The 22573-nt window shown below is 35.7% G+C and overlaps 1 protein-coding gene across 1 annotated transcript; it reads left to right on the top strand.

The window, feature by feature from the left end:
* Window positions 1-950: 950 nt before the first annotated feature.
* Window positions 951-13604, top strand: LOC145634712 (uncharacterized). The gene is made up of 9 exons (XM_081686109.1): window positions 951-1205; window positions 1704-1784; window positions 5236-5356; window positions 5440-5534; window positions 7270-7341; window positions 7894-8142; window positions 8296-8404; window positions 12803-12989; window positions 13128-13604. The coding sequence occupies exons 1-9, from the start codon at window positions 1182-1184 to the stop codon at window positions 13207-13209; spliced, it is 1020 nt and encodes a 339-aa protein (XP_081542235.1). The 5' UTR covers window positions 951-1181; the 3' UTR covers window positions 13210-13604.
* Window positions 13605-22573: the final 8969 nt, after the last annotated feature.

The following is a 22573-nucleotide window of genomic DNA, read 5'->3' as shown; positions in this document are numbered from 1 at the left end:
TAAGTTATAAGTCGATTTGGCCTAATAGAATCCAAAAGACCCCCAAAGCTTGAATTCTTTAGCAATATTTGGATTATTTGATTTAAATGGGGTAAAGGTTGAATTATTTAAATCAATTTGTCCTATAATTTTTTTTACAAAAATTTACTTTATATTATCTGATTATTATTGAAATAAGAGGGAATTTTCCAACAATTTTTCGAGTGATTTTTTTTTTGGTGACCTGACCCGACCTGATTTTGATCCGAAAATTGACTTGACTCAAATTAACCTAACCTAAATGATCCGATTCGAAACCCGAAGTAGACACGACCCAAAGTGACCTGAAACCCGAATTGATTGACCCATGTCGACACGAATTGACTTGACCTGACATAAAGCAACACGATACCTGAAGTCAATAGGGTGAAATGGTGAATTACTGATTCTAGGATTTCTTTAGGTACTCACCTTTTTAATTACGAGTATACTTTTTTTTAAAAAGAAATTTACTTTATTTCTAATTATTATAAAAGTTATAATTGAAATAAGAGGGACTTTTTCCAAATTTTTTAAAGTGAATATATTTTTGGTGGCCTGATCCAACTTGATCAAACCAAAAATTGATCCGGAAATTGACCAGTCCCGAATTAACTTGACCCGACCTAATATTGATATGAAAATTGTCCCGACCCTAATTGACCAACTCGAACTCAATTTGAAGTGATAACCCTAACTAAAAATTTGCTGACCTCAAATTGTCTCGACTCAAATCCGACCCGAATGATTATGATCCATTTGTCAAGTCTAAGTTACTCCATACGAAAATTGAAGAAAACTTCAAAGTTTTCATTACAAAAGCAAATAAAAATCGAGAAATTATAGACAAGACAAGGAAAAAAAAAAAAAACAGTAATGAAGAAAATTTCATAATTTTCATTACCAGAAAACAAGTGAGAGAGCCAAAGTGAGCTGTAACTGTAATATTTTCAATTGTTCTCCACCTTCTTAGATCATCCATCACAATTCTTACTCCCTCCCAATTTTCTCTCTCCTCTTTTGTCCTCAGATTTCTTCAACCCTAATTTAACCCCCAAAATTTCCTAGATTTGCTTCTAATCTCAAGCAATTGATCATCATCTTCGTGCTATCCGTCCCTAAATTCGTAGCTATTTTGAGGATTTACATTGTTTGTCAATGCAATGGTGGTCTGTAAATGCCGCAAAGTGAGTCCTCTTTTCTGCTCTTCGGTTCTAGATTCGTTAATTTTTCGTAATTTTGTAATTTTGATTTGATCGCATGCTTAATTTTTAGCTCTTATTGAAGGATTAAGCTGTATTTTTGGATGATCTTGCTGTTTTAGATCTGATCGAGGGATCTCTGAATTTATTTGCAAAATTAGGATATATTTGTTGACAATTTGTCTTAATTTAAGAGGTTTTAGGACGAAATTCTAACTTTGATTGGGATCAATTGTTGGTATATGAATGTTGGGATGAAATATCGTGGTTTAGCAATGAATTTGATATGTTTTCCCTGACCCTTACTGTGGAAATGATTAATTACTTATCGGGGTTGCATGATATATAGCTTAGGAATTGATTCGAGGAGCGACGGAATGCTTGTTGTTGGTTCCGTATAGTCTTAATTTGCTTTGTTGAATTGATGGTTATTATGTGCTGAATTATGGGTAGTGCTTACTTATGTTTTTTTGTGGGTTTCAGGCAACTAAATTATACTGTTTCGTGCACAAGGTTCCTGTTTGCGGAGAATGCATATGCTTCCCTGAACACCAAATTTGTGTGGTAATTATTTCACATTTATGCCTTATGCCATGTACATTGTTATGTTTTGAATTTCCTATGTGTCCCTTCTATTTAAATGCTGTTTTACTGATAGTCTAATACTATATCATCTTTTTCTATGAGGTCTGTCCTAACCATGCATGAAAATTGTGCATCGTTGTGTAATGTCTTAAATTGCCGAGGATAACATTGAATCTTATTGCTTTGAAAAGATTTCTCACTGTAGACTGTCCAGCATATTAGAGGTAAGTAAACATAGAATGTATGGAGTTGGCCTACCAAAATTATGATTTTCTTTGAGAAAATTCTCGATTAAACTTGCCCTCTTTAGTCCATGGATCATCATCAATTCATCATTGTGTGGTATGATGCAGACAGAGACACTGAGCCTCTGTCAATTGTGCCTCACTTGTGATTGTTGTAAGATACAGTTTTAACTCTTAATCCAAAATCAAACAGGGTTCAAATCATATGTAGATTGTGTCTGTTCCAAATCTTCCTTTGGAATATTCATATTTCCAGCTAGCTCTATTAACATTGATTGGTGTCATAATACACTTTCCTGACTTGGGCCTTGACGAAATCCCTTCATGAAAGCTGCAGTTATACTTATAGGTAGGGGAAATATATGTTTTATAATATGACCATGGGTAAGAGTGGGAATGCACTTTTACATCTGCACTCTTTATCAATTCCTTATTGCGACAGGGAAACTATTAGTCATTTAGTTGATTTTTTCATAAACATTCACTCCCTAAATAATTGCATGAATTTGATTGGCACACTTGCCAATGCACATATTTTACCTTTAATATCTTTAAAGGTCTATTTAATAAAATATTTAAAAGGTTGAATTTGTTAAAATGTACAACAAGAATTTTCCAATAACATATTTCATAACAATGTTTGAAAAAGCGTGCCTTAGGCGCTGAGGCGCAAGGCAATAGGGGATAAGTGCCTTTTTTTGGCCTGGCGAGGCGTTTTCAATAAGGTGCACTAGAGGCGCCCGAGGAGCATTATAAGCGCCCGAGGAGGCGCACCCGAGGCTCAGAGGCACATGAGGTGTTTCATTATAACTTTTGTTTTGCAAATATTAGTAATAAAATCAACTTTAAAGTTCGTATAAAAAAGTGGAAATGTTAAAGTGATGCTTTTATTAAGTAACAGAGGGAGTACCTCCTATACATGTGATGGTCTAAGGAAACATCTCTTCCCTTCTATAGTACCACTACTTGCTAAGTTAAATCCGAAGATATGTGAGCTTATGGAAATCAATCCTTTGGGTTCGTATTTATCTTGTAAACTAAGTAACTTATTTGAAATTACGCTTCTCATGCATAATAAAAACTGTACTCGCATTGCATGCTGTTGTGCACCAAGTGGCAGATCTAGGATTATCTACAAACCAAATACCCTATTGGAAATTAATTTTTCTGTGCAGAAAAACAAACTTGTTTTTTCTCGCCAGTTCTTGTTCTGCACCTTGTGGTGGATCCATCATTCCCATGTTGGATATGCACAATTGTAAGAATGGAAATTTAGGCCTGTTTGATGACTTTGATCATTTGATGTTTTGCTCCAATTTTTTTTTCATTTCTTTTTGGTCACCAATCTTTTTCATATTATCAATTTTAACTATTAAAGTTCAAGAGAGAATCTTGAATCCCAATATGTTATACTGCTATTCTTTTTATACTTTATAGTCAAATAATAATTTAACATTGTAATATAACTTTGTATCTTAATAATTTTACCTTTATTTTATGTATTTTGATGAAAACTAATTAAAAGATTCTATTCTGAAATAGCAAGGTTCTATTCTTTCTCGAATTAGTTGGTAAAATGAACCAATTGAAGGATGCCGACACTAGAACTAAACAAGAGGGGTCAAAGTGAAACACCATTTTGGATTTATGGACATAGATATAATAAGCAAACAACAATAAGGCAAAATAAAATATAACACATGTAAATATAAGTGCAGCCATGCAGGTGGGAGAAGTTAGATGGTTGAAGGATGAAAGTGAGAATTAAGGAGAAAAACTGAAGAACATAGGAGAAAAATAGGAGGAAGTAGTAAACATACCTTGGCTTGAACTGACAAAACTCACTAATCAGCACCGGATATTATTTCCGTTTTCTGTCAGATTATGTATAAAGAATGTCGGTGTACGCACATGCATACTCTTAGGAAATTCTGGAGACTTATTTTTATGCTCTATGATGTCATTATATCGATTTATTGTGTTACTAATTTTGTTTTGTATGGAATCCAATAATTCTCTGGTATGATTATGGTTAAACACGTACTGTGTTGAGGTACAGTGCCTGTGACTAACTATACTTGAAAGTTCTAGATCACTGTCACTGTGCTCACTAAATATGTATTCAACATAAAGCATCCAGGCTGGATAATGGTACACCACTAAAATGGAGTGTGCTATGAACTGAGATTTCTAGAGAAGAAATTATAGGTTAAAGAGAGATTTAGATTGATACTTCTGGAATTGCAGCAATAAGCAGGATAGAATATCAAGTTTTCAAGTACCTTGATTCACTCCCAAGAGCTAAACCAAACTAAAGACAACAATGCACTATCCAGAATTTTTTTCTCTTTCCCTACTCTCCTATATTTATAATATATTCTAGTTCTCATTTCCCCTCTAATAGAGTAATAGCTGACTATCTTCCTCCTCAAGATACTATTAGCATAACTATATCATCTGTATACAAATTGTAATACAGATGTTACGAGATAATGGAATGGGGTGACTAATCCTCATGAAGATTTAGACTAGGAATAAAACCCTCATATCTTGTTTATAATGTAATATATTATTGTGATAGATATTAAATTATGATATATTTACAGAATTAAAAGTCCTTTTTTTTTTTATCCTTCTAGAGTCAAATAATTTCTCCATTTCACGATAGTGCGTCATACTACGTATTTACTTTTTACACTTTCCATACTCTGACCATTATTGATTACTAATATGTAACAGTAGATATCATTATTTTGAAAATGATGCAACTATTGAGATGGAGGAAATATATGAATATTTATTTTGGCAATTGCTGCAGTAATTTTTCCAATTATGTGTGTTGTTTGATGTAGAGTCAGAACTGTTGTGTCCTCACTTTAGTGTTTGGTCGGTGTTGTAATAAAGGAAAGTCATTGTGGACTGGTGGTAAGTGGTTATTTTTTTATTAACAGTTTGAATTATATGCATCTTAAAATTGCTAGAAAATCTGATCATTGTATTGTATTCTTAAGCAAACTTACTTGCTGTAGAGACTGTTTGTGGTCAATATTAAAAGTGTATTATTTACATCGTTATATATTATGACTTGAATTCAGCCATTCTTGCTTTCTAATAGATAATTAATTTGAAGGCTTAGGTACTGTGTTGAGGCTGTTGACTTATTTATGCATGTCCTCTTTATGTAGGTTCGCACCTATTCAGAGTGGGTAATAGATGGAGAGTATGATTGGCCTCCTAATTGCTGTAAATGCAGTGCTGTGCTCGAGGAAGGAACAGATCCTCAAACTACTCGCCTTGGCTGTTTGCGTATGTTGTTATTGAGATAATCATTTGTAATTTGATTATGCATTCAAATTAGGTGTTAATATGATTTTTTGTTCTTTTTTCAGATGTTATACACACAAATTGCTTGATTTCACACTTAAAAAGTTTTCCTCCGCACACTGCACCAGCCGGATATGTTTGCCCTGCATGTTCAACTTCAGTGAGTCCTGTTTGTTAGATATTTTTTAATGCTCATATCTTCATTTTCCATTCACCACGTTCTTTGTTATAATTGCTGGATAGATAATGTTCAAGTAAGGTAGGGATATTTTCATCAAATATGTAACTTGTTGGATAAAAGGTTATGTTGTATTTGTGGATGTACTCAAAACGTGAGTCAATAATTGCTTAAATGTGGTAACATAAAAATATTCCTCCATTCTCTTTTAATTTCAACATGGGGGGATGCACAATTATGAGGAGAGGAGAGGAGAGGAGAGAGATAATACCAGGGACCCATATTATAATTATAGATGTAGAAAGAACCATAATTTATTTAAAGTATTGTTGGAATATTTTGTAGTATCCTTAGTAGGATTATGATGCAATAAAAAAGAACACAGGAAGTATATATTTTAAAGTGCAAGTTTGAAAAGAGCTAAGAGAGGATTATATAAGAAAAAAGCCCCTCTTATTGATTCATCTAATGGGAATTTGTACTTTCCACATCTGAAACGATCCAACATGGATACAAGAATGTTGACCCTTGAGGAAGAGCACTGTTCCCTAAAGAGAAAGGACATTATTTAGTCTTGAATTTCAGGCTCCACTATTTTCTTTTGTATCCATGATTGATAATGTGGTCTCCATCTCAGGTGCTCTTTCTTATAGTTGTTTGAAATGTAGTCCACGTAAGATTCATTTGAAACCAAAGAACTTTCCCAAAATGCTGGGCTTGGTGTCAAAGAATGATGATAAATGGTATATCTCTTAAATTGTCTTTATTGGCATCTTTGATTATGTGGAGCAATTTCTTTCTTATGAGGTCTCTCCCATAGAGGTCACATGCTCATTACTGCATTTTATTGATCTTTTTATTTTATTTATTTTATCTTATATATGTATATATACCTTTTTTGTTTCCCATACTCCATATGCCTCTAAAAGTTCTTATTTTGACTTTTTGTGAGATGATCATCATTCAAACAAGAAGAGAGTTTAGAGAAGGTGGGAGTACATTTTTACAGTAGAAGGTTGTGATTCTTGTGAAGGTGTACTGAAGTTATAATAGATTAAGATTGTGGGTAGGGAACCTATTGTTGCCTAAAGTTTCTTGCTTTTTCTTTGTTAGATAGCTTTGGGAGGTTACTTTTTGTTCACGTTCAATTAATATGTCCTTATAATTGCTTGTTTTGTTGATTGTTTAATACTAATTTACTCTGTTTAATCGCCATCTAACTTTCAAATGAGTTGATAGCAGTTGCTTTTACTTAATATTTAAGTAATCATATGAATTCAAAATTTAGAATATTATTAGACCTCCTCAGGTGGTAATTTTGTGAATTTGACCATGGTTGATAAAAAGTAATGCGCTCCTGTCATGTTGTATTGCTGTGAATTTATGGGTGGTTCCACAGTAACATAGGTATCATATAACCTATAGGAGGAGAGGGGGTGGGGGGCGGGAGGAAGGAACTGTTGTGTGTTTTACTATATGTATTTTTTTAAAAAACATTCTGACTTTGCCATCTTTATTATAATTGTTATTGTGGGTGGGTCCAAAGTAATTGTTATTGTGGGTGGGTCCAAAGTAACATAGGTATCAGTTAACCGTTTTTAGTAATTGGTAACTGCTGCGGTTTTTTTCTTTCTTTTTTATTGAACATTTTGACTTTATTATCTTAGTATCATTCTTGATTTAATTTATAACTTTTAACATTATTTTGTGAATGTAGATATGGCCTCCAAAAAATTTCAAGGATTCAGGATCACACCTTCATTCAAAGCTTAAGGAGGCAATTATGCAAGTAAGGCTTTTGATGTTTGCATGTCAACTACTTTTCTCCCTTATCCCTCTTATCTATAAAAAGTTAACAAATAAAGTGCTTTCTCCCTACCGTACCTTCACCCTTTTGTAATTTATGTGAAAATGTAATAAATTTGGTTGTTTCTACCTATGTTATTCGAACTTGGGTACCCATGTCCGACACAAATTTGTGTCCAAGTGTTTGACTCGGCTATTTTGTGAAAAATTTCCATGATTTTGAACTAAAATGAATTGTTTAAGTGTCCTACCCACGTCCGAGCGTCCGACATGGGTACTTGAGGTGTAATGAAGATTCCGAGTAACAGTCGATTCCGAGTAACAGTCGACATTTGCTGAATGAGCTATTTGTAGCTATTAAATAAAGTACTTTCTCTGTACTCTGCCTTCATCCCTTTTCATTGTTATCATCATAATATTAATGTATCTTTTTCAATCATTGGAATTTTTTGATTGTTTAACCTAAGAACACTTTAATGCTGAAGTCTCGTGATCTTCTGGGATTCTTTATTCTAAGCTGATTGTCACATTGCAGACTGGTCTGGAGAAAAATGTTTTTGGAAGCCATCCTGTCTCGATGACAACGCCAGACCGTGGCCCTCCCCCTGCCTTCTCTTCAGATCCCCTGAAACGTTTATCAGGTGCTGGAGGCATCGAAGGAATAAAAAATGAAGCAACAATTGGGGTCGGAATAGGCTCATCTAATGCTACTACACAAGACATAGTAGAGATAGATGGTTCTAGTCATGAGCCTAATTATGTAAAAGCTGGAAGTCCTGCAAGTGTAAGATTTCTATACAAAGGTTTTACTGTTTATATGTTGTATTGGCCTTGAAACCAACTTGATTTGATCCTCGTGTTCATTCAATATATGATCTCTTTGCTTTTCATAATATTCTTTTAGATACTTTAGTGTCTAAACTTTATGTTTATGCAGGCTGGGGCTAGTACAAGGAAAGGTGCAATCCATGTTGAAAGGCAAAACTCTGAAATTTCATATTTTGCTGATGATGAGGATGGAAACAAGAAGAAATACTCTCGAAGAGGTGAGAAAGCTTTGCAACCAATGTATTTCTAGGTCAAAATTAGTGCTTGTTTGGTTGAAAACAACAAATGGGGAAGAGGGGGGGGGGGATTCATGGGAATTAATAGATTAGATAGTTGTTTGGTTGACACAAAAAAAGTAAAATTGAGGAAGTAAAATTCATAGGAATTTACACTTCCTATAAAACATGGAAAATAAATTATTAAGCACCCCTTGTTCAAATTCATGGGAATTCCAAATTCACTTGTTGATCAAACAAATAAGTAAATTTCTAGGTAAGTCAATGTTAAAATGACTTTCATAACACTTACTCTCTTTATTATGGAGTGATTTTCATGTATAGGGAAAAGAAATAAAAAACCTGTATAATTTAATATTTTCCACTACCTCTTATTTATTTATTTTAATTTCCATTCTCTAATCAATTACGTGTGGGAATATTTAGTGCATAATATGATAACATTACAAACTTGGGCAATTTTAAAGTGCAAAATTGACATTTAATCCAGTCATCGAAGGAGGGGGAGTATTACTTCTTATAAAATATGTATAAAAATTTAAAAATTTAAAGTGAAAGTAATATTTAAGGTGACTTTAGAAAATTATGGCAACACCTTTTGTATAAACCCGGATGCACATAGAGGTAGGTGCACCCAAGAGTAGTTTTTTGCTCATTTGATATTCTTTTGCTCATTTTAGATTTTAAAATGAGCAAAGAATGTTAATTGAGCAGAAAAAACCCTAGGGTGCACCTTGCACCTGCTTGTATATATATTTTCTTTTTCTAAAATATGGGGGGCATAATGAAACTGGATTAAGAGTGATTTCTGCTATGACAATTTGGAAAAATTTAAAGTGAAAGTAATATTTAAGTTGACTTTAGAAAATTATGGCAACACCTTTTGTATAAACCCGGATGCACATAGAGGTAGGTGCACCCAAGAGTAGTTTTTTGCTCATTTGATATTCTTTTGCTCATTTTAGATTTTAAAATGAGCAAAGAATGTTAATTGAGCAGAAAAAACCCTAGGGTGCACCTTGCACCTGCGTGTATATATATTTTCTTTTTCTAAAATATGGGGGGCATAATGAAACTGGATTAAGAGTGATTTCTGCTATGACAGTTTGGATTGCAAAAGGTTAAGGAAATTCCAAGCTACCATAGAACATGCCTTCTGAAAGAATTAATCTGACTTCAAGACTACTTAATTTGCTTACTAGGGTTATAATTCACTTGTTCCCTCAGCTTCATTGTGATAATCACAGTTTAAAAAAAGAACCTGAATTTTTTGTTGCATATTTGTTGATATCTAATTCTTTTGTTGTTATTGTTAATTACTCTCTCTATTCCTAAATTATGGTTAATGAAGATACACATTTTAGGAGGATAGGAAGTAAGGAATGTGTAAGAAAATGTTGGAGAGATAGTATTGAATGTGGGTTTGTGTAGGAAAAGGCTGAAATGAGTGTTGTATGTTGTGTTTGTGTAAGAAAAAGGCGTGAGGAGTGTGTTGCATGTGGGGTATGTGAGATTAGGAAGAAATAAACATTTGCAAATTAGAACTATAGAAATTATCAGTTTATTGTTCCACATTTGAAATCTGCACCTTTTAAAATTTAAGTTCAAAATCTACCATAAAAAAAATACACTTATTTTTAATAGACTCTATTTACCGTCAACGGGGCCCACTTCTTTGTTTTCATCATTTTTTTTCAACTTGAAATGTCATGCTTGGCCTTAAGTTTGATTTATTAACCCATGTTGCAAACTGAATGGCCCTTAACATGAGTTGAGAACCTTAACCACCAATTAAATACCCAAAGTCTGAGGATTGGATATAAACCCAAGTTATATATAAACCGTAGTATTGCAAATGAACATCGATTTCTCCGGAATTTCAGAAAAAACATGCTAACCTACTCAATTTCAAATTTTCAAGTACACCTCGTAACTTAGTCTTCAATAAGGCAAAATTTTCAGTGATATTGATATTTGAATTCAAATTAATAGGGTAAGAAGACTTAGGAGGTGTTTGGTTGATTCGGGGAAGGGAATGGAATCAAGAAAGGGATTGAGATTTGAGAGGGAATGGAAAGCAATTCCCTTTGACATAAGGTGTTGTGTGGATTATTCAGCCTACCTTCTTTCTTCACCTATGCTCCACCACTCTCCTCCATTCTGATAATGTTGTTGTCAACCCCTTCCCGTTTCCATTATCACCACCACAAGTTGCTGCCGCTAAATTCTTCCTCATTGCCTCCACCGCCTCCCATTTTCTCTCCTTTCATTGTTTACCAACACCATGGCTGAATTTGAGATTCAAAGGTCAAATTGAATTTGAAAACTTCGGATCTAGAGGTTTCATATGGTCGAATTTGACCATATCAATGATATGTAAAGTTATTTTTCCGTTTTTAATCTTGATTTTTATTTTCGTATTTTAGGGTTGTGGGTTTTTAGGTGGGTGGTGGTGGTGGTTTATAAGTGGGTTGGGTGGGTTTTCAAGGTGGTGGGTTATTTCTTCAGTTTGGTGGGCTAGTTTCAGGAGGGTGGGGCTAGTTTTAGGTGGGTGGGAACTGGGAAGGCTGATTTTGGTGGGTGGGGTAAAGTTAAATGAGGTTTGGGTTTGTAATGGGTAGTGATAGGGTGGCGATGGTTATGCTGGCAAGGTGGCGGTGTTGGGGTAGTGAATCAAGGTGGCCGTGGTGGTTGCAGTTGTGGTGGGTGGTGGTGGTTGTACAGTTGTGATGGGTGTGGTGGTGTATGGGTGGTCTTGAAGAAAGGGAATAGAAATATCATAGGTTGTAGGGAGTGAGAGGAGTTTAGGGTAAAGAGAGGGTAAAGATAGTGATTAAAATAACGTCACAAAGGGAGCTAGCCCTACTCATTTTCTTTCCCTTTACACCCCCCCTCTTCCTCCCCCCCTTAAAGTCCTAAAGATAAAGAGAAGTCCTAAAAGAACAAAAGGTTAACTGGGGGAAGTGAAGAAGTGGGGTCCCCTCTTCCCCCCTTAAAGTCCTAAAGATAAAGAGAAGTCCTAAAAGAACAAAAGGTTAGCTGGGGGAAGTGAAGAAGTGGGGTCCATTAACGGTAAAAAGGCAGTGCTACTCGAAGATTTTGTGTTTTTAAGGCCATCAATCTTTGTTAAATTTAACAAGATTGCTATTTCCAATAGCGATGTTTAATAAGTATTTCGAGAAAAAAAAAATGAAGTAACTTGTGTAGCCTACAAAAATGAATTGATGAAACTAGAAAGTGTGATGATCATAGAATGGAGGGAGTACTATCGTCATAAATATACAATCACAAAGTTTCATATGCGGCTGGCCACACCATACGGCCAGCCGCAATATAATATATATTTTTTTCTCTCTCTTCTCTATCTCCCATTCTCTTTCCTATTTTTCTTCTTTCCACCTAAAACACTCCTTTCATGAACTCTCTTCTATCTCTCTTCTCTCCTCTTTCTCTCTCCTATTTTCATCTTCTCTAGTTAGCCCACTCAAATTAAACAAGTTAAATGGAGCAGCGGTGGAAGGGGGTAAGGAAGCTCCTCGTACTCCGTCGCCGAAAAACAAGCTAGAGGTTTTAAGGCCAAATTTAGCCATGAAAACTCTAGATCTAGAGTTTTTATGGCTGAATTTGGCCTTTTTAGCCATATTTCTAGTGAAATTCGAAGGCACTATTCATTTTGAGGTATTCGATTTAATTTTTTATTTAACAATTTTAATAGTTTTTAGTGGTACGGGAATTGGTGGTGGTGTGGTGGAGTTTAAGGTTTTGAGGACGGCGGTTGAGAAAGGTTGGTGTTGGTGGTGGTTACGGTGGGTTTGGGTGTGGGTTAATGGTTACTAGGTCGGGGGCTACTAGGGGTTACTAGATTGGTCCGGGGTTACTAGGTCGGTTAGGGGTTATTAGGTAGGGGGTTACTAAGGGTTACTAGGTCGGTTAGGGGTTACTAGGGGTTACTAAGTCGGTTAGGGGTACTAGGTCGGTTAGGGGTTACTTGGGTTTACTAGGTTAGGGGTTACTAGGTTGGCCAGGGGAAACTAGGAGTTACTAGGTCGGGGGTTAATGGGGTTACCAGGTTAGTCAGGGGTTACTAAGTCAGTCACTTTGTCTGGGGAGTTACTAGAGGGGTTACTTAAATGGGGTTACTTGAGGGGTTACTAGAAGGGTTACTGATATGGTACATTGCCGCACCGTGCGGCTAGCCGCACCAGAAACGCGCTGATATACAATATTATTGAACAGTAGTAAATCAACTCAGTACGATGATTTTCATGAGACGAGCAGATCTTCTATAATGCAAGCCATGCAACTTCTGTTTGTGAAAAAGTGGTGTTCGCTAAGCACAGGGTTTGTATTTATCAACTGATTTGACATTGACTTCAACAGGTCCTTTCCGTCACAAGTTCCTGAGAGCACTGCTGCCCTTTTGGTCCAGTGCTTTGCCCACTTTGCCAGTAACTGCCCCATCTCGTAGGGACTCATTAAATGCTGACGATGGTAAAGAAGGGCGTGTGCGGCACCAGAAATCATCAAGAATGGACCCAAGAAAAATTCTCCTTTTCATAGCCATAATGTAATGTTTACAAATATCTGCTGTGGGCCTTCTCATCCTCTTATCTGCATTTCTATGTTCTCCTCTTTTTTTATTTAATTTAATTTAATTTTTTTTATTTTATTATTATTATTTTTTAAGCTTTCTCGGTGGTTGCAGGGCATGCTTGGCAACAATGGGTATCCTCTATTACAGACTCGCTCAAGGTAGCCTAGAGGAGATGGCCAATGATGAACAATAATGATTTGCTGTGTAAGGTATTAATACCACCCTACATTGACAGTCTGAGTTTCTGGCAGTTTGATTCATCTAATTTGTAAACTTATAGCTAGGTGGTTGGTGTTTTTTGTTATCTTCTTTTTTGGTCCTTTTAAATGTCACTGCATCATGTCTCTATATAGAATTTTTTTGTTCTTTTCTTCCATTTTATTTGGGGAATTAGGGATGTTTCAACTGTTGTCTGCACTGTTTGCTTGAAGAGCTCCTGTATGCTCTTCTTCAGCAGGATGGGTTAAACTTCACATCTCCCCCTTCGACCCCCTCTTCTATTTTGGGACTTAAAAATCTGTAATATCCTAGGGTTCTTCATGCGCCCATGTGTTCATCATACGTCGTTAATTGGACCCCAATTTTGTTCTTGCCCAGTTTTGATTTAGCAATTTCAAATATATTGTTTCAGCATTTTAATTCCCATGGGGCTGTAATTGAGCATGTAATACAACCCTAAGGATCCATTTGATGTGAGAAAATTTAGAAGGAAGGATGAGAATAATCATGCTCCTTTGAAGAGATGAAGGAATTATAAAGGAAAGTATTGCGATTATTGCAAAAAGGATGGAGTATTAATGATATTTAAATTGTTGGAAAAATTAGAAATAATAATCCCAACTTTCACAGATTTGTTTCAATAATCTCAACTTTGGATTATTCCAGAATAATCTGAACTTTGGGGACTGTTATTATTCTTCAATCCATAATCGGTCAACAAAAGTTAATGACCTATATCAGGTCACTTGACACTTGACACATGTCAAGTTTTGATTGGTCCAAAAATTAAAAAAAAAAAAAAATCAGAAAAACCTAGCTAGCTTCCCCTCCACCACCACAGAAAGCTCGCCGCCTCTCCATCGGTGGACCACCGTTCTTCCCTTAGTGGACTGCCGTTGTTCCCTCGCTGTTTTCTCCCTTCCTTGAAATCCCCTCCAATCCCCCCACACAACCACCAAAGAAATCCCTTTCCCATTCCCGAAAAACCCAAACAGCCCTCCCCCACCTCGAAACCCTAGCTACTAGGGTTTTTAATGGTGGGGGGAGGGGTTATTGGGGATTTTTGAGAGTGGGGCTAGTGGTTTTTAGATATTTCGTGTGGGGTTGGTGGTTTTGAGGGATTTTCGAGAGTGGGGCAGGTGGTTTTTGGGGTTTTCAGGAGTGGGGCTGCTTGTTTTTGGGGTTTGGCTTGTGGTGTGGGAGTTTAGGGGAAGGGGATGGTGGTTTAGAAGGTAGCGACTGGAGCAGCGACTCTAGTGGTGGGGGAGGGCCGGCGGTCCGACTAGAGAGGTGGCTGGCTGGCGGGTTGCAAGATCTTTTGGGGTGGTTCAAGGTATAAAAACAAGGCCGCGACGTCTTGGTTGGGTTGTTTTGTAAAGGAAATTCAATTAACCGAACCGAGATTGTCCGCATCAACAAGGGATATTAAAAAACCCCGCGATTTTATCCGAATCAAACATTTCAACCCTAAATCACCCCACATTAAAAGTTACATATATTATTTCACACAAAAGTTACTTTCTATTCAAAGATATAGTGAAAGATTCCCCCATATCTCCCCACTAATGGCTCAAATCTATTATTATGCCCCCATATCACCTCACTAATGGCTCTAATCCTATACTATCTTGAAATCAAATGTGCATCGAGACAACCGTGACATGGTCCGCGATCAACGCATCATAAGCGTGCCCGCGACACCGCAATCATTCTCGTGATCGAAATCGAAACCGCATTTTTGAACCATGGGGTGGTTGGGATTTTGGCTAATTAAATATGTTTTTAACCAATTAATTTGTGACATGTGTCGCTTTAACCAAATTAACCCATTTAATCGATATTTGGGAATTTGGATTGAAGAATATCAACGGCCCCTAAAGTTGAGATTATTAAAACCAATGGCGGACCTTCATGGGGGGCCTTCAAGGGCCCGACCCCTAGTGTCGGCCCAAATAAAAATTAGTGTAACAGGATGAATATTAGGCCCAAAACCCTAGGTACTAGGAAAGTAGCCCGTAGGAAGTAAAGTAAAACTTAGAAACTATAATCAACATCTATTGGCTATTAGGATATGGGAAGACAACCAGTATTACTTTTCAAATATCAACTACGTTACTCTATAAGTAAATTTTAATGCTTTATGTTCATATGTTGTGCATCCTGTGCTTTTTCTTTGAATTTCTAATTGATGTTTGTAATTCTTATTTATAAATTTTGAATTTTTTATATGATACATGTTGTTTTGTGTACTTTTAATATTTGTTTATGAGTTTATATATTGTTAAAAGAGCGACATACTACCTCCGTTACACGTTAAGTGCAACAAAGGGGTGTGCACATTTCCCAAGAAAAAAAATGGAAAGAGTGATTAAATAAAATAAGTGCATGTGATTAGTTTGAGGAGAGAGAAAAGTGGGTCCCATTAATCCTTGGTTTACTTTTAATAAGTCTGCCAAAATTTTGTGGGGGAAGTGGATTTCCCGCCCCACTTTTCACCAAATTTCAAATCAAAATTTTGCCAAATATCAAAGGCAGACATTCTTTGTTCCAAAAGGCAACCTCCTTTATAAAGAGGCAGCTACAAACGCATTTCATTGTTCCATAAGTTCATAACACAACCACCAGTCAGCATGAGTTAGATAAAATTACAACCAAAGCTTTTTTTTTTTTTTTTTTTTTTAAATTGAAGCAAAAAATTAATTCCTACAGCAGCATTCAAGAACAGCTTCATCAGCAGCTTATATTCCAACTTCAGGTTCCTTCTGCTTTGTCAAAAAAATCTGAAAACAACAACACAAAAAAAAAAAAAAAAAAGAAGACAGCAAGCAATGGAAGAGGTCAGTGGTGATGGGTTTTGGAGTATTGAACAAATGCTAATCGATGAAGAAAATCAACAATTTGATGATATGGAAACAGATGAAGATGGTTATGAAACAGAGACAGATGAAGAAAATGAACACGGGTAGCCAACGATTTGCAGAAAACAATTAACTCTGGACCAAAGAAGGGGAATTGTCGATCATCTTCTTGCTATGCTACAAGAGGATGATGAATTACCTCGTCGTGCACAATCAAAAATAGCCAGGAAATTTCATGTTCACAGATCAACAGTACATCGAGTGTTTAAGGACATGCAAAAACAGAGAGAAAATGGAGAGGTGATTGATGTCAGGACAAAGAAATTGGGGAGGGTTGGTCCAAAACCAAAAGAATGGCCAGATGCACTACTACAGTCAGTCCCTCTAAGGTTGCGGACAACCGAAAGAAGTTATGCGGCTGCTTTGGGAATTTCACATGTCACACTTCATAGGTTGATTAAACAGGGCAAATTAAGGGTTCATTCAAGCAACAATCATCCAGCCCTCAGTGCAGATCATAAGATTGCAAGGATGAATTGGGTTTTATCCCATATCATCCCTGGCACACCCACAACAAATCCCAGATTTGTTGATATGGATAAAGTCATTCATATCGACGAAAAATGGTTTTATTTAAACCCGGAGACAAGGAATTTTATCTCTGTCCACTAGAAGAAGACCCATACAGATGCCAACAAAGTAAAAGGTTCAAAGTGAAAGGCATGTTCATGGGACTCATTGGCAGAGTACTTCAAGATGAACAAGGCAGAATTATTCACGATGGGAAGTATGGGATTTTCCCATTTGTGTATGAGCAAATGGCTAAAAAAAGTAGCAAGAACAGGCAAGCTGGGACAATGGAATTAAAAGCACATCAACATGTCACAAAAGATATCATAAGAGATATGCTTTTAAACAAAGTCATTCCATCTATTCTAGAGAAGTGGCCAAGACAATTAGGCAGGGATGTGTACATTCAATGGGACAACGCTAGACCACACAAAATACCAACAGATCCAGAGTTTGTGGCAGCAGCAACCCAAAGGGGCCTCAACATCCAAATGATATATCAACCAGCCCAATCCCCTGATTTAAATGTCTTAGACTTAGGCCTATTCAACTCAATTCAGTCACTGCAATATCATACTTTCCCAACTAATTTTTCTGAGTTAATTAAGGAAGTTGAGAATGCATACACTGAGTTTGACCCTATTGTGAACAGAAACAGTTGGTTGACACTACAAATGGTTATGCTAAAGATTCTTCAGCATAAAGGGGGAAACAACTTCAGAACTCCACATATGGCAAAGGAAAGGCTGGAAAATGCAGGAATTTTGCCCAGAAATGTTCCAGTGGACAAGCATATTTTAGAGGAGGCAATCCACTATCTTAGTGAAAGGTTCAGGCCAGATCGACCAAATGACACAAATGCAGAACAAGAAGCAGGAAATGAAGAAGGAAGGAATGAAGTGGATGCAGACTAAATGCAGCAGTACATATTGCCATTTTGAACCACATTTTGTGCAGGTAATAGTCATAGGGACTCCTTATAATGTGGTTATGTGTTTCTGCCCTTTTGTATGTACAGTTAAGAAAAGGCATGGAAGGCAATCAAGTTGATTACAAGTTGTAACATTTGTTGATTGCCACATGTAACCACATTTTATGAATGTAATTAGTCTAGGGCCCCTTAGTAAAATTTGCTATGTGGTTATGCCATCTTTTGTGTGTAATTAAACTAATGGCATGTAAGGCAATCAAGTAGGGACTCTTTATATGTGTGTGTGCCTTATTTATTTTAAGCATTTCCATCAGAAGGTAATTTTTTTTTTCAGTACATGAGTCATGGTTTGTTACCTCAAACATCAAATGTTACACAATTTAATGGAGCAAAATCAAACACATGAACCATTTTGTCAATTGAGTCCCTTCATCATCTGGAAATCTACAACATAAACTGATCTCTCAACTAAGTATCACTGAGATCAATAAACCAAAATAGGACTGACATGCATTACAATGACCTCCCCAATTCAATGAAATACATGCATTCAAGGCAACATTCATCATTCATCAATCAACCATCTCCATATTCATCAACATTCATGAACCACAAAAGGCAACCATATTCACAATGTGAAACAGAAAAGGCAACCATATCCACAATATCACCAGAATACCCAACCATATTCACAATATAAACCAAAATAGCCAACCATATCCACAATATCAACCAGAAAACCAAAACCATATTCACAATATCACCAGAAAACCACAACCAAAATAGCCAACCATATCCACAATATCAACTAGAAAACCACAACCATATTCACAATATCACCAGAAAACCACAACCAAAATAGCCAACCATATCCACAATATCAACCAGAAAACCACAACCATATTCACAATATCACCAAAAAAGCCAACCATATTCAAAATAGGAGCAACATCGATAATCATCACAATTGGGACTCATAGCAAGATTATCTCATTGTAGCAATAGCAATAACAATAAAGCAAAACATGTATTGAAGAATATAACAACCAGAGCTAGCATATATTTCATGCAAAAAACAAAGGGACTAAGGTAAACAGAAACAGAAATTAAATATGGGTGAAGAAAATTATACGCTGCCCATTCACTGAGAAGGGTGAAATTTTCGATCAAGATGTTTCAGAAAATCGAGGTAACATGGATCGAATTGGTCCTCATCAACCACGAACCCAGATCTGATCCTTTTGTTGCCATCTTTTGCTTCTTCAGAAGGGAAGATCATTTTGGCTGGGGGATATTTCATTGTAAAACCATAGTACTCCTCCTCTTCAACAACCTTTCCCTTTTCTTTTACCCCACCCTTTCCCCCTTTCTTCGTCTCCTTCCCCTTACCCCCGTGTTTTCCCCCTCCCTTTCCATCTGAACCTCCCTCGTTCCCGTTGTCCCTTTCTTCAGCATCACAAATTTTCACCCCCTTCCCACTTATCCTCCGCATAATTGTAGCTCTACCTAGCCTTCTTGGTTTAAAGGTGGGTCTTGTCGGTTTGACAATTGGAACCCTAGGATGGTAGTTCTCTTCCAAATCCACCACAGGATCTTCACCTTTTTCCATCTGAATAGAATTAAGGACCCTTCCCAAACACTCAAAAGAATGGTCAGACAACGCCTCCTTAGCTTCACCGGATGTGTAAAATTGAAAAGGCCAAGGCAAATCATCCTCAAGATACACAATAAGCTCATCAAGAACATCACGTTCGTCGTCATCATCACAAGCGAAAAACGCATCATGTAAAGGGGTCAAATCAGCCATTTTTAGGGACTCAAGTGTACACAAACGAGTAAATCAGTGAAATTTGTTTAAAAAAAAAGGGAAAAAGCGTTGATTCCGGTCAGATCTGATCGGAAAATCAACGGGGGAAACTCGAATGGAAGAGAGAGATTGATGGAAGACAGAGATGGATGGAAGAGAGAGAAAGAGGGGCGTATGGTTGTGGTTAGGGTTTCTGGGTTCATGAGATGAATGAAGATGAATGATGAAGGTGAGAGTTGATTTAATGTGAATTGATTCAATTAAATGTGGGTAGTTGGGAGGTTTGTGTTTTGATTTTGGTGGGAGTCATTTGATAAATTAACTAAGAAATGGATTCTAATCAAATCTGTAAATTTGTGTTAATTTGTTTTTTAAGAAAATTAAGTAAGGGCAGAATTGTAATTTGGCAAAATTTTTTTTACTATATTAGGAAATTTTCACTTTGTTGCACTTAATGTGTAGCTTCCTTATTTGGCAAATGTTGCACTTAACGTGTAACGGAGGTAGTATATTACTTTAATTGTTGGTTTGAGAATGAGATTGTGACACTTGTTATTTTAGGGATTTTATTTAACTAATTTATAATTTAAAATTTATAGTAATTTTTTAATAGATTTGATAATATTAATATCGTTTGTTTAAATTACTCAAGTAATATACTACGTACTTTGTATGTATATGTAATACATTTAGTTTTGCTCGAAAGTTGAGATTATTGAAACAAAGTGTGTGAAAGGTGAGATTATTATTTCTAGTTTTTCCTAGATTGTTTGATGATAATTTCTTTTTGGAAAAATTGAGTTTATAAATCCCAACTTTTGGCGGTTTACAATGAAAAATCACAACTATGTATTATCCCGTAAAAATCTCAACTTTGAAACCCATCTTCTTTTAAAGATCTCAGATGACCGGTTACCTGAAAAGAAGGTTAACTCTTTTTTTCTTTTTTTTTTTAAAAAATGTCTCTTGTCAGAATTTTAGTGGTCCAAAAATTAAAATTAATTGTTTTTTTTTTTAAAATCTGTTATAATTAAAAAAAATAAATAAATCCAACCCAGCCCCAATTCCCATCTCGGAAAATGCCCACCCCACCCTGCCGGAAAATCGACCCTCACCCTCGAAAACCCCTCCCCCACCCTCGAAATCCACCGCTTTCCCTCCCCCTCACCCTTGCAAAAACCCTCCCACCCTCCCTCCCTAAACCGAAAAACACCCCCTCCCAAAACCCCCACCCTTGAAATCGCCCTCTCCCTTCCCTCACCCCTAAAATCGACCTACTGGGGGGATTCCCTTGAAATCGCCCCGCTCCCTTCCCCCACCCCTGAAATCGACCTACCGGGAGGGTTCTACGAGGGTGGGGGAGGGGGGGTCGATTTCAGGGGTGGGGGAAGGGGAGGGGGGCGATTTCGAGGGTGGAGGTTTTAAGAGGGGGTGTTTTTCGGTTTAGGGTGGGAGGGTTTCGCGAGGTGGGGGGAGGGGTGCCATTTTCCGGCATCGGGGGAGGGATTTTCGGGGGTGGGGGCCAATTTTTCGGCGGGGGTGGAGTAGGGGTAGGGTGTTTTTCGAGAAAGGGGTGGCAGCTGCTTATTATTATTATTATTATTATTATTATTATTATTATTTTTAAAAATATATTATTATTATTATTATTATTATTATTATTATTATTATTATTATTATTATTATTATTATTATTATTATTATTATTATATCAGAAAAAAAACCTACAAATTCAATCAATTTACAAGAAATTAGTGGGGAGCCGAGATACAATCTGGGCCCCTACCCCTCTAGCTATAGCGAACCCGATCCTGCTGAAGATGTGAGCTGCCGCACGAGCACCAATATCCTGAATCTTAGCAAACGCCTGAACCCGCTTCAGCAACGCAATAGCATCCTTATCTAATTCCCCCAACGAAGAAAAGGAGAAAGGAAGAAAACCGTAGCCAATAGCCCTGCAACGCGCCCCATACTTGTCCCGCTTCCGCTGAGCCGCCGTAGACACAACACGACCAGGAACGAAGTCAGACAACCCCGATTGTGTCAAAGGTGAAGATCCCATCAAGTCAACACATACATCAAGGCCTCTATCCCAGGAATAAAGCAACATATCTGCTGGTCGAAGAGCCCCGTCGTTCCCTCCAGTTAACCCAACGTTAACCTCTTTTCGAGCAGAAATCCCAGACCGAAAACAAATATCAACAAGGGTATCACGAACAACGTTGTGCCGATGTTTAATACCCACCATCCTAGCACAAGACACTGCATGATCCCCATAAATATCCCCATCAAAAACCCTTGAGCAAGCAGAACACGGTGCTGAAATGGAGAACAAAGGAACACCCAACCTGTAGCAAAGAACACTACGGTAAGTCTTACCATTCATAGTCTGACCCAAACCCGATATCGGAACCGCCCGCAACCAGGCCGAAGAGTGATCCCCCTGTTGGGACTTCCATATTATTATTATTTTTATTATTATTATTATTATTATTATTATTATTATTATTATTATTATTATTATTATTATTATTATTATTATTATTGTTATTATTATTGTTATTATTATTGTTATTATTATTGTTATTATTATTGTTATTATTATTGTTATTATTATTGTTATTATTATTATTATTATTATTATTATTATTATTATTATTATTATTATTATTATTATTATTATTATTATTATTATTATTATTATTATTATTATTATTATTATTATTATTATTATTATTATTATTATTATTATTATTATTATTATTATTATTATTATTATTATTATTATTATTATTATTATTATTATTATTATTATTATTATTATTATTATTATTATTATTATTATTATTATTATTATTATTATTATTATTATTATTATTATTATTATTATTATTATTATTATTATTATTATTATTATTATTATTATTATTATTATTATTATTATTATTATTATTATTATTATTATTATTATTATTATTATTATTATTATTATTATTATTATTATTATTATTATTATTATTATTATTATTATTATTATTATTATTATTATTATTATTATTATTATTATTATTATTATTATTATTATTATTATTATTATTATTATTATTATTATTATTATTATTATTATTATTATTATTATTATTATTATTATTATTATTATTATTATTATTAT

Source organism: Chenopodium album, chromosome 6, assembly GCF_948465745.1.
Source record: "Chenopodium album chromosome 6, dcCheAlbu1.1, whole genome shotgun sequence".
Taxonomy (NCBI): domain Eukaryota; kingdom Viridiplantae; phylum Streptophyta; class Magnoliopsida; order Caryophyllales; family Amaranthaceae; genus Chenopodium; species Chenopodium album.
The sequence above is the reverse complement of the archived record's forward strand: the minus strand, read 5'-3'. Positions and strand labels throughout refer to the sequence as shown.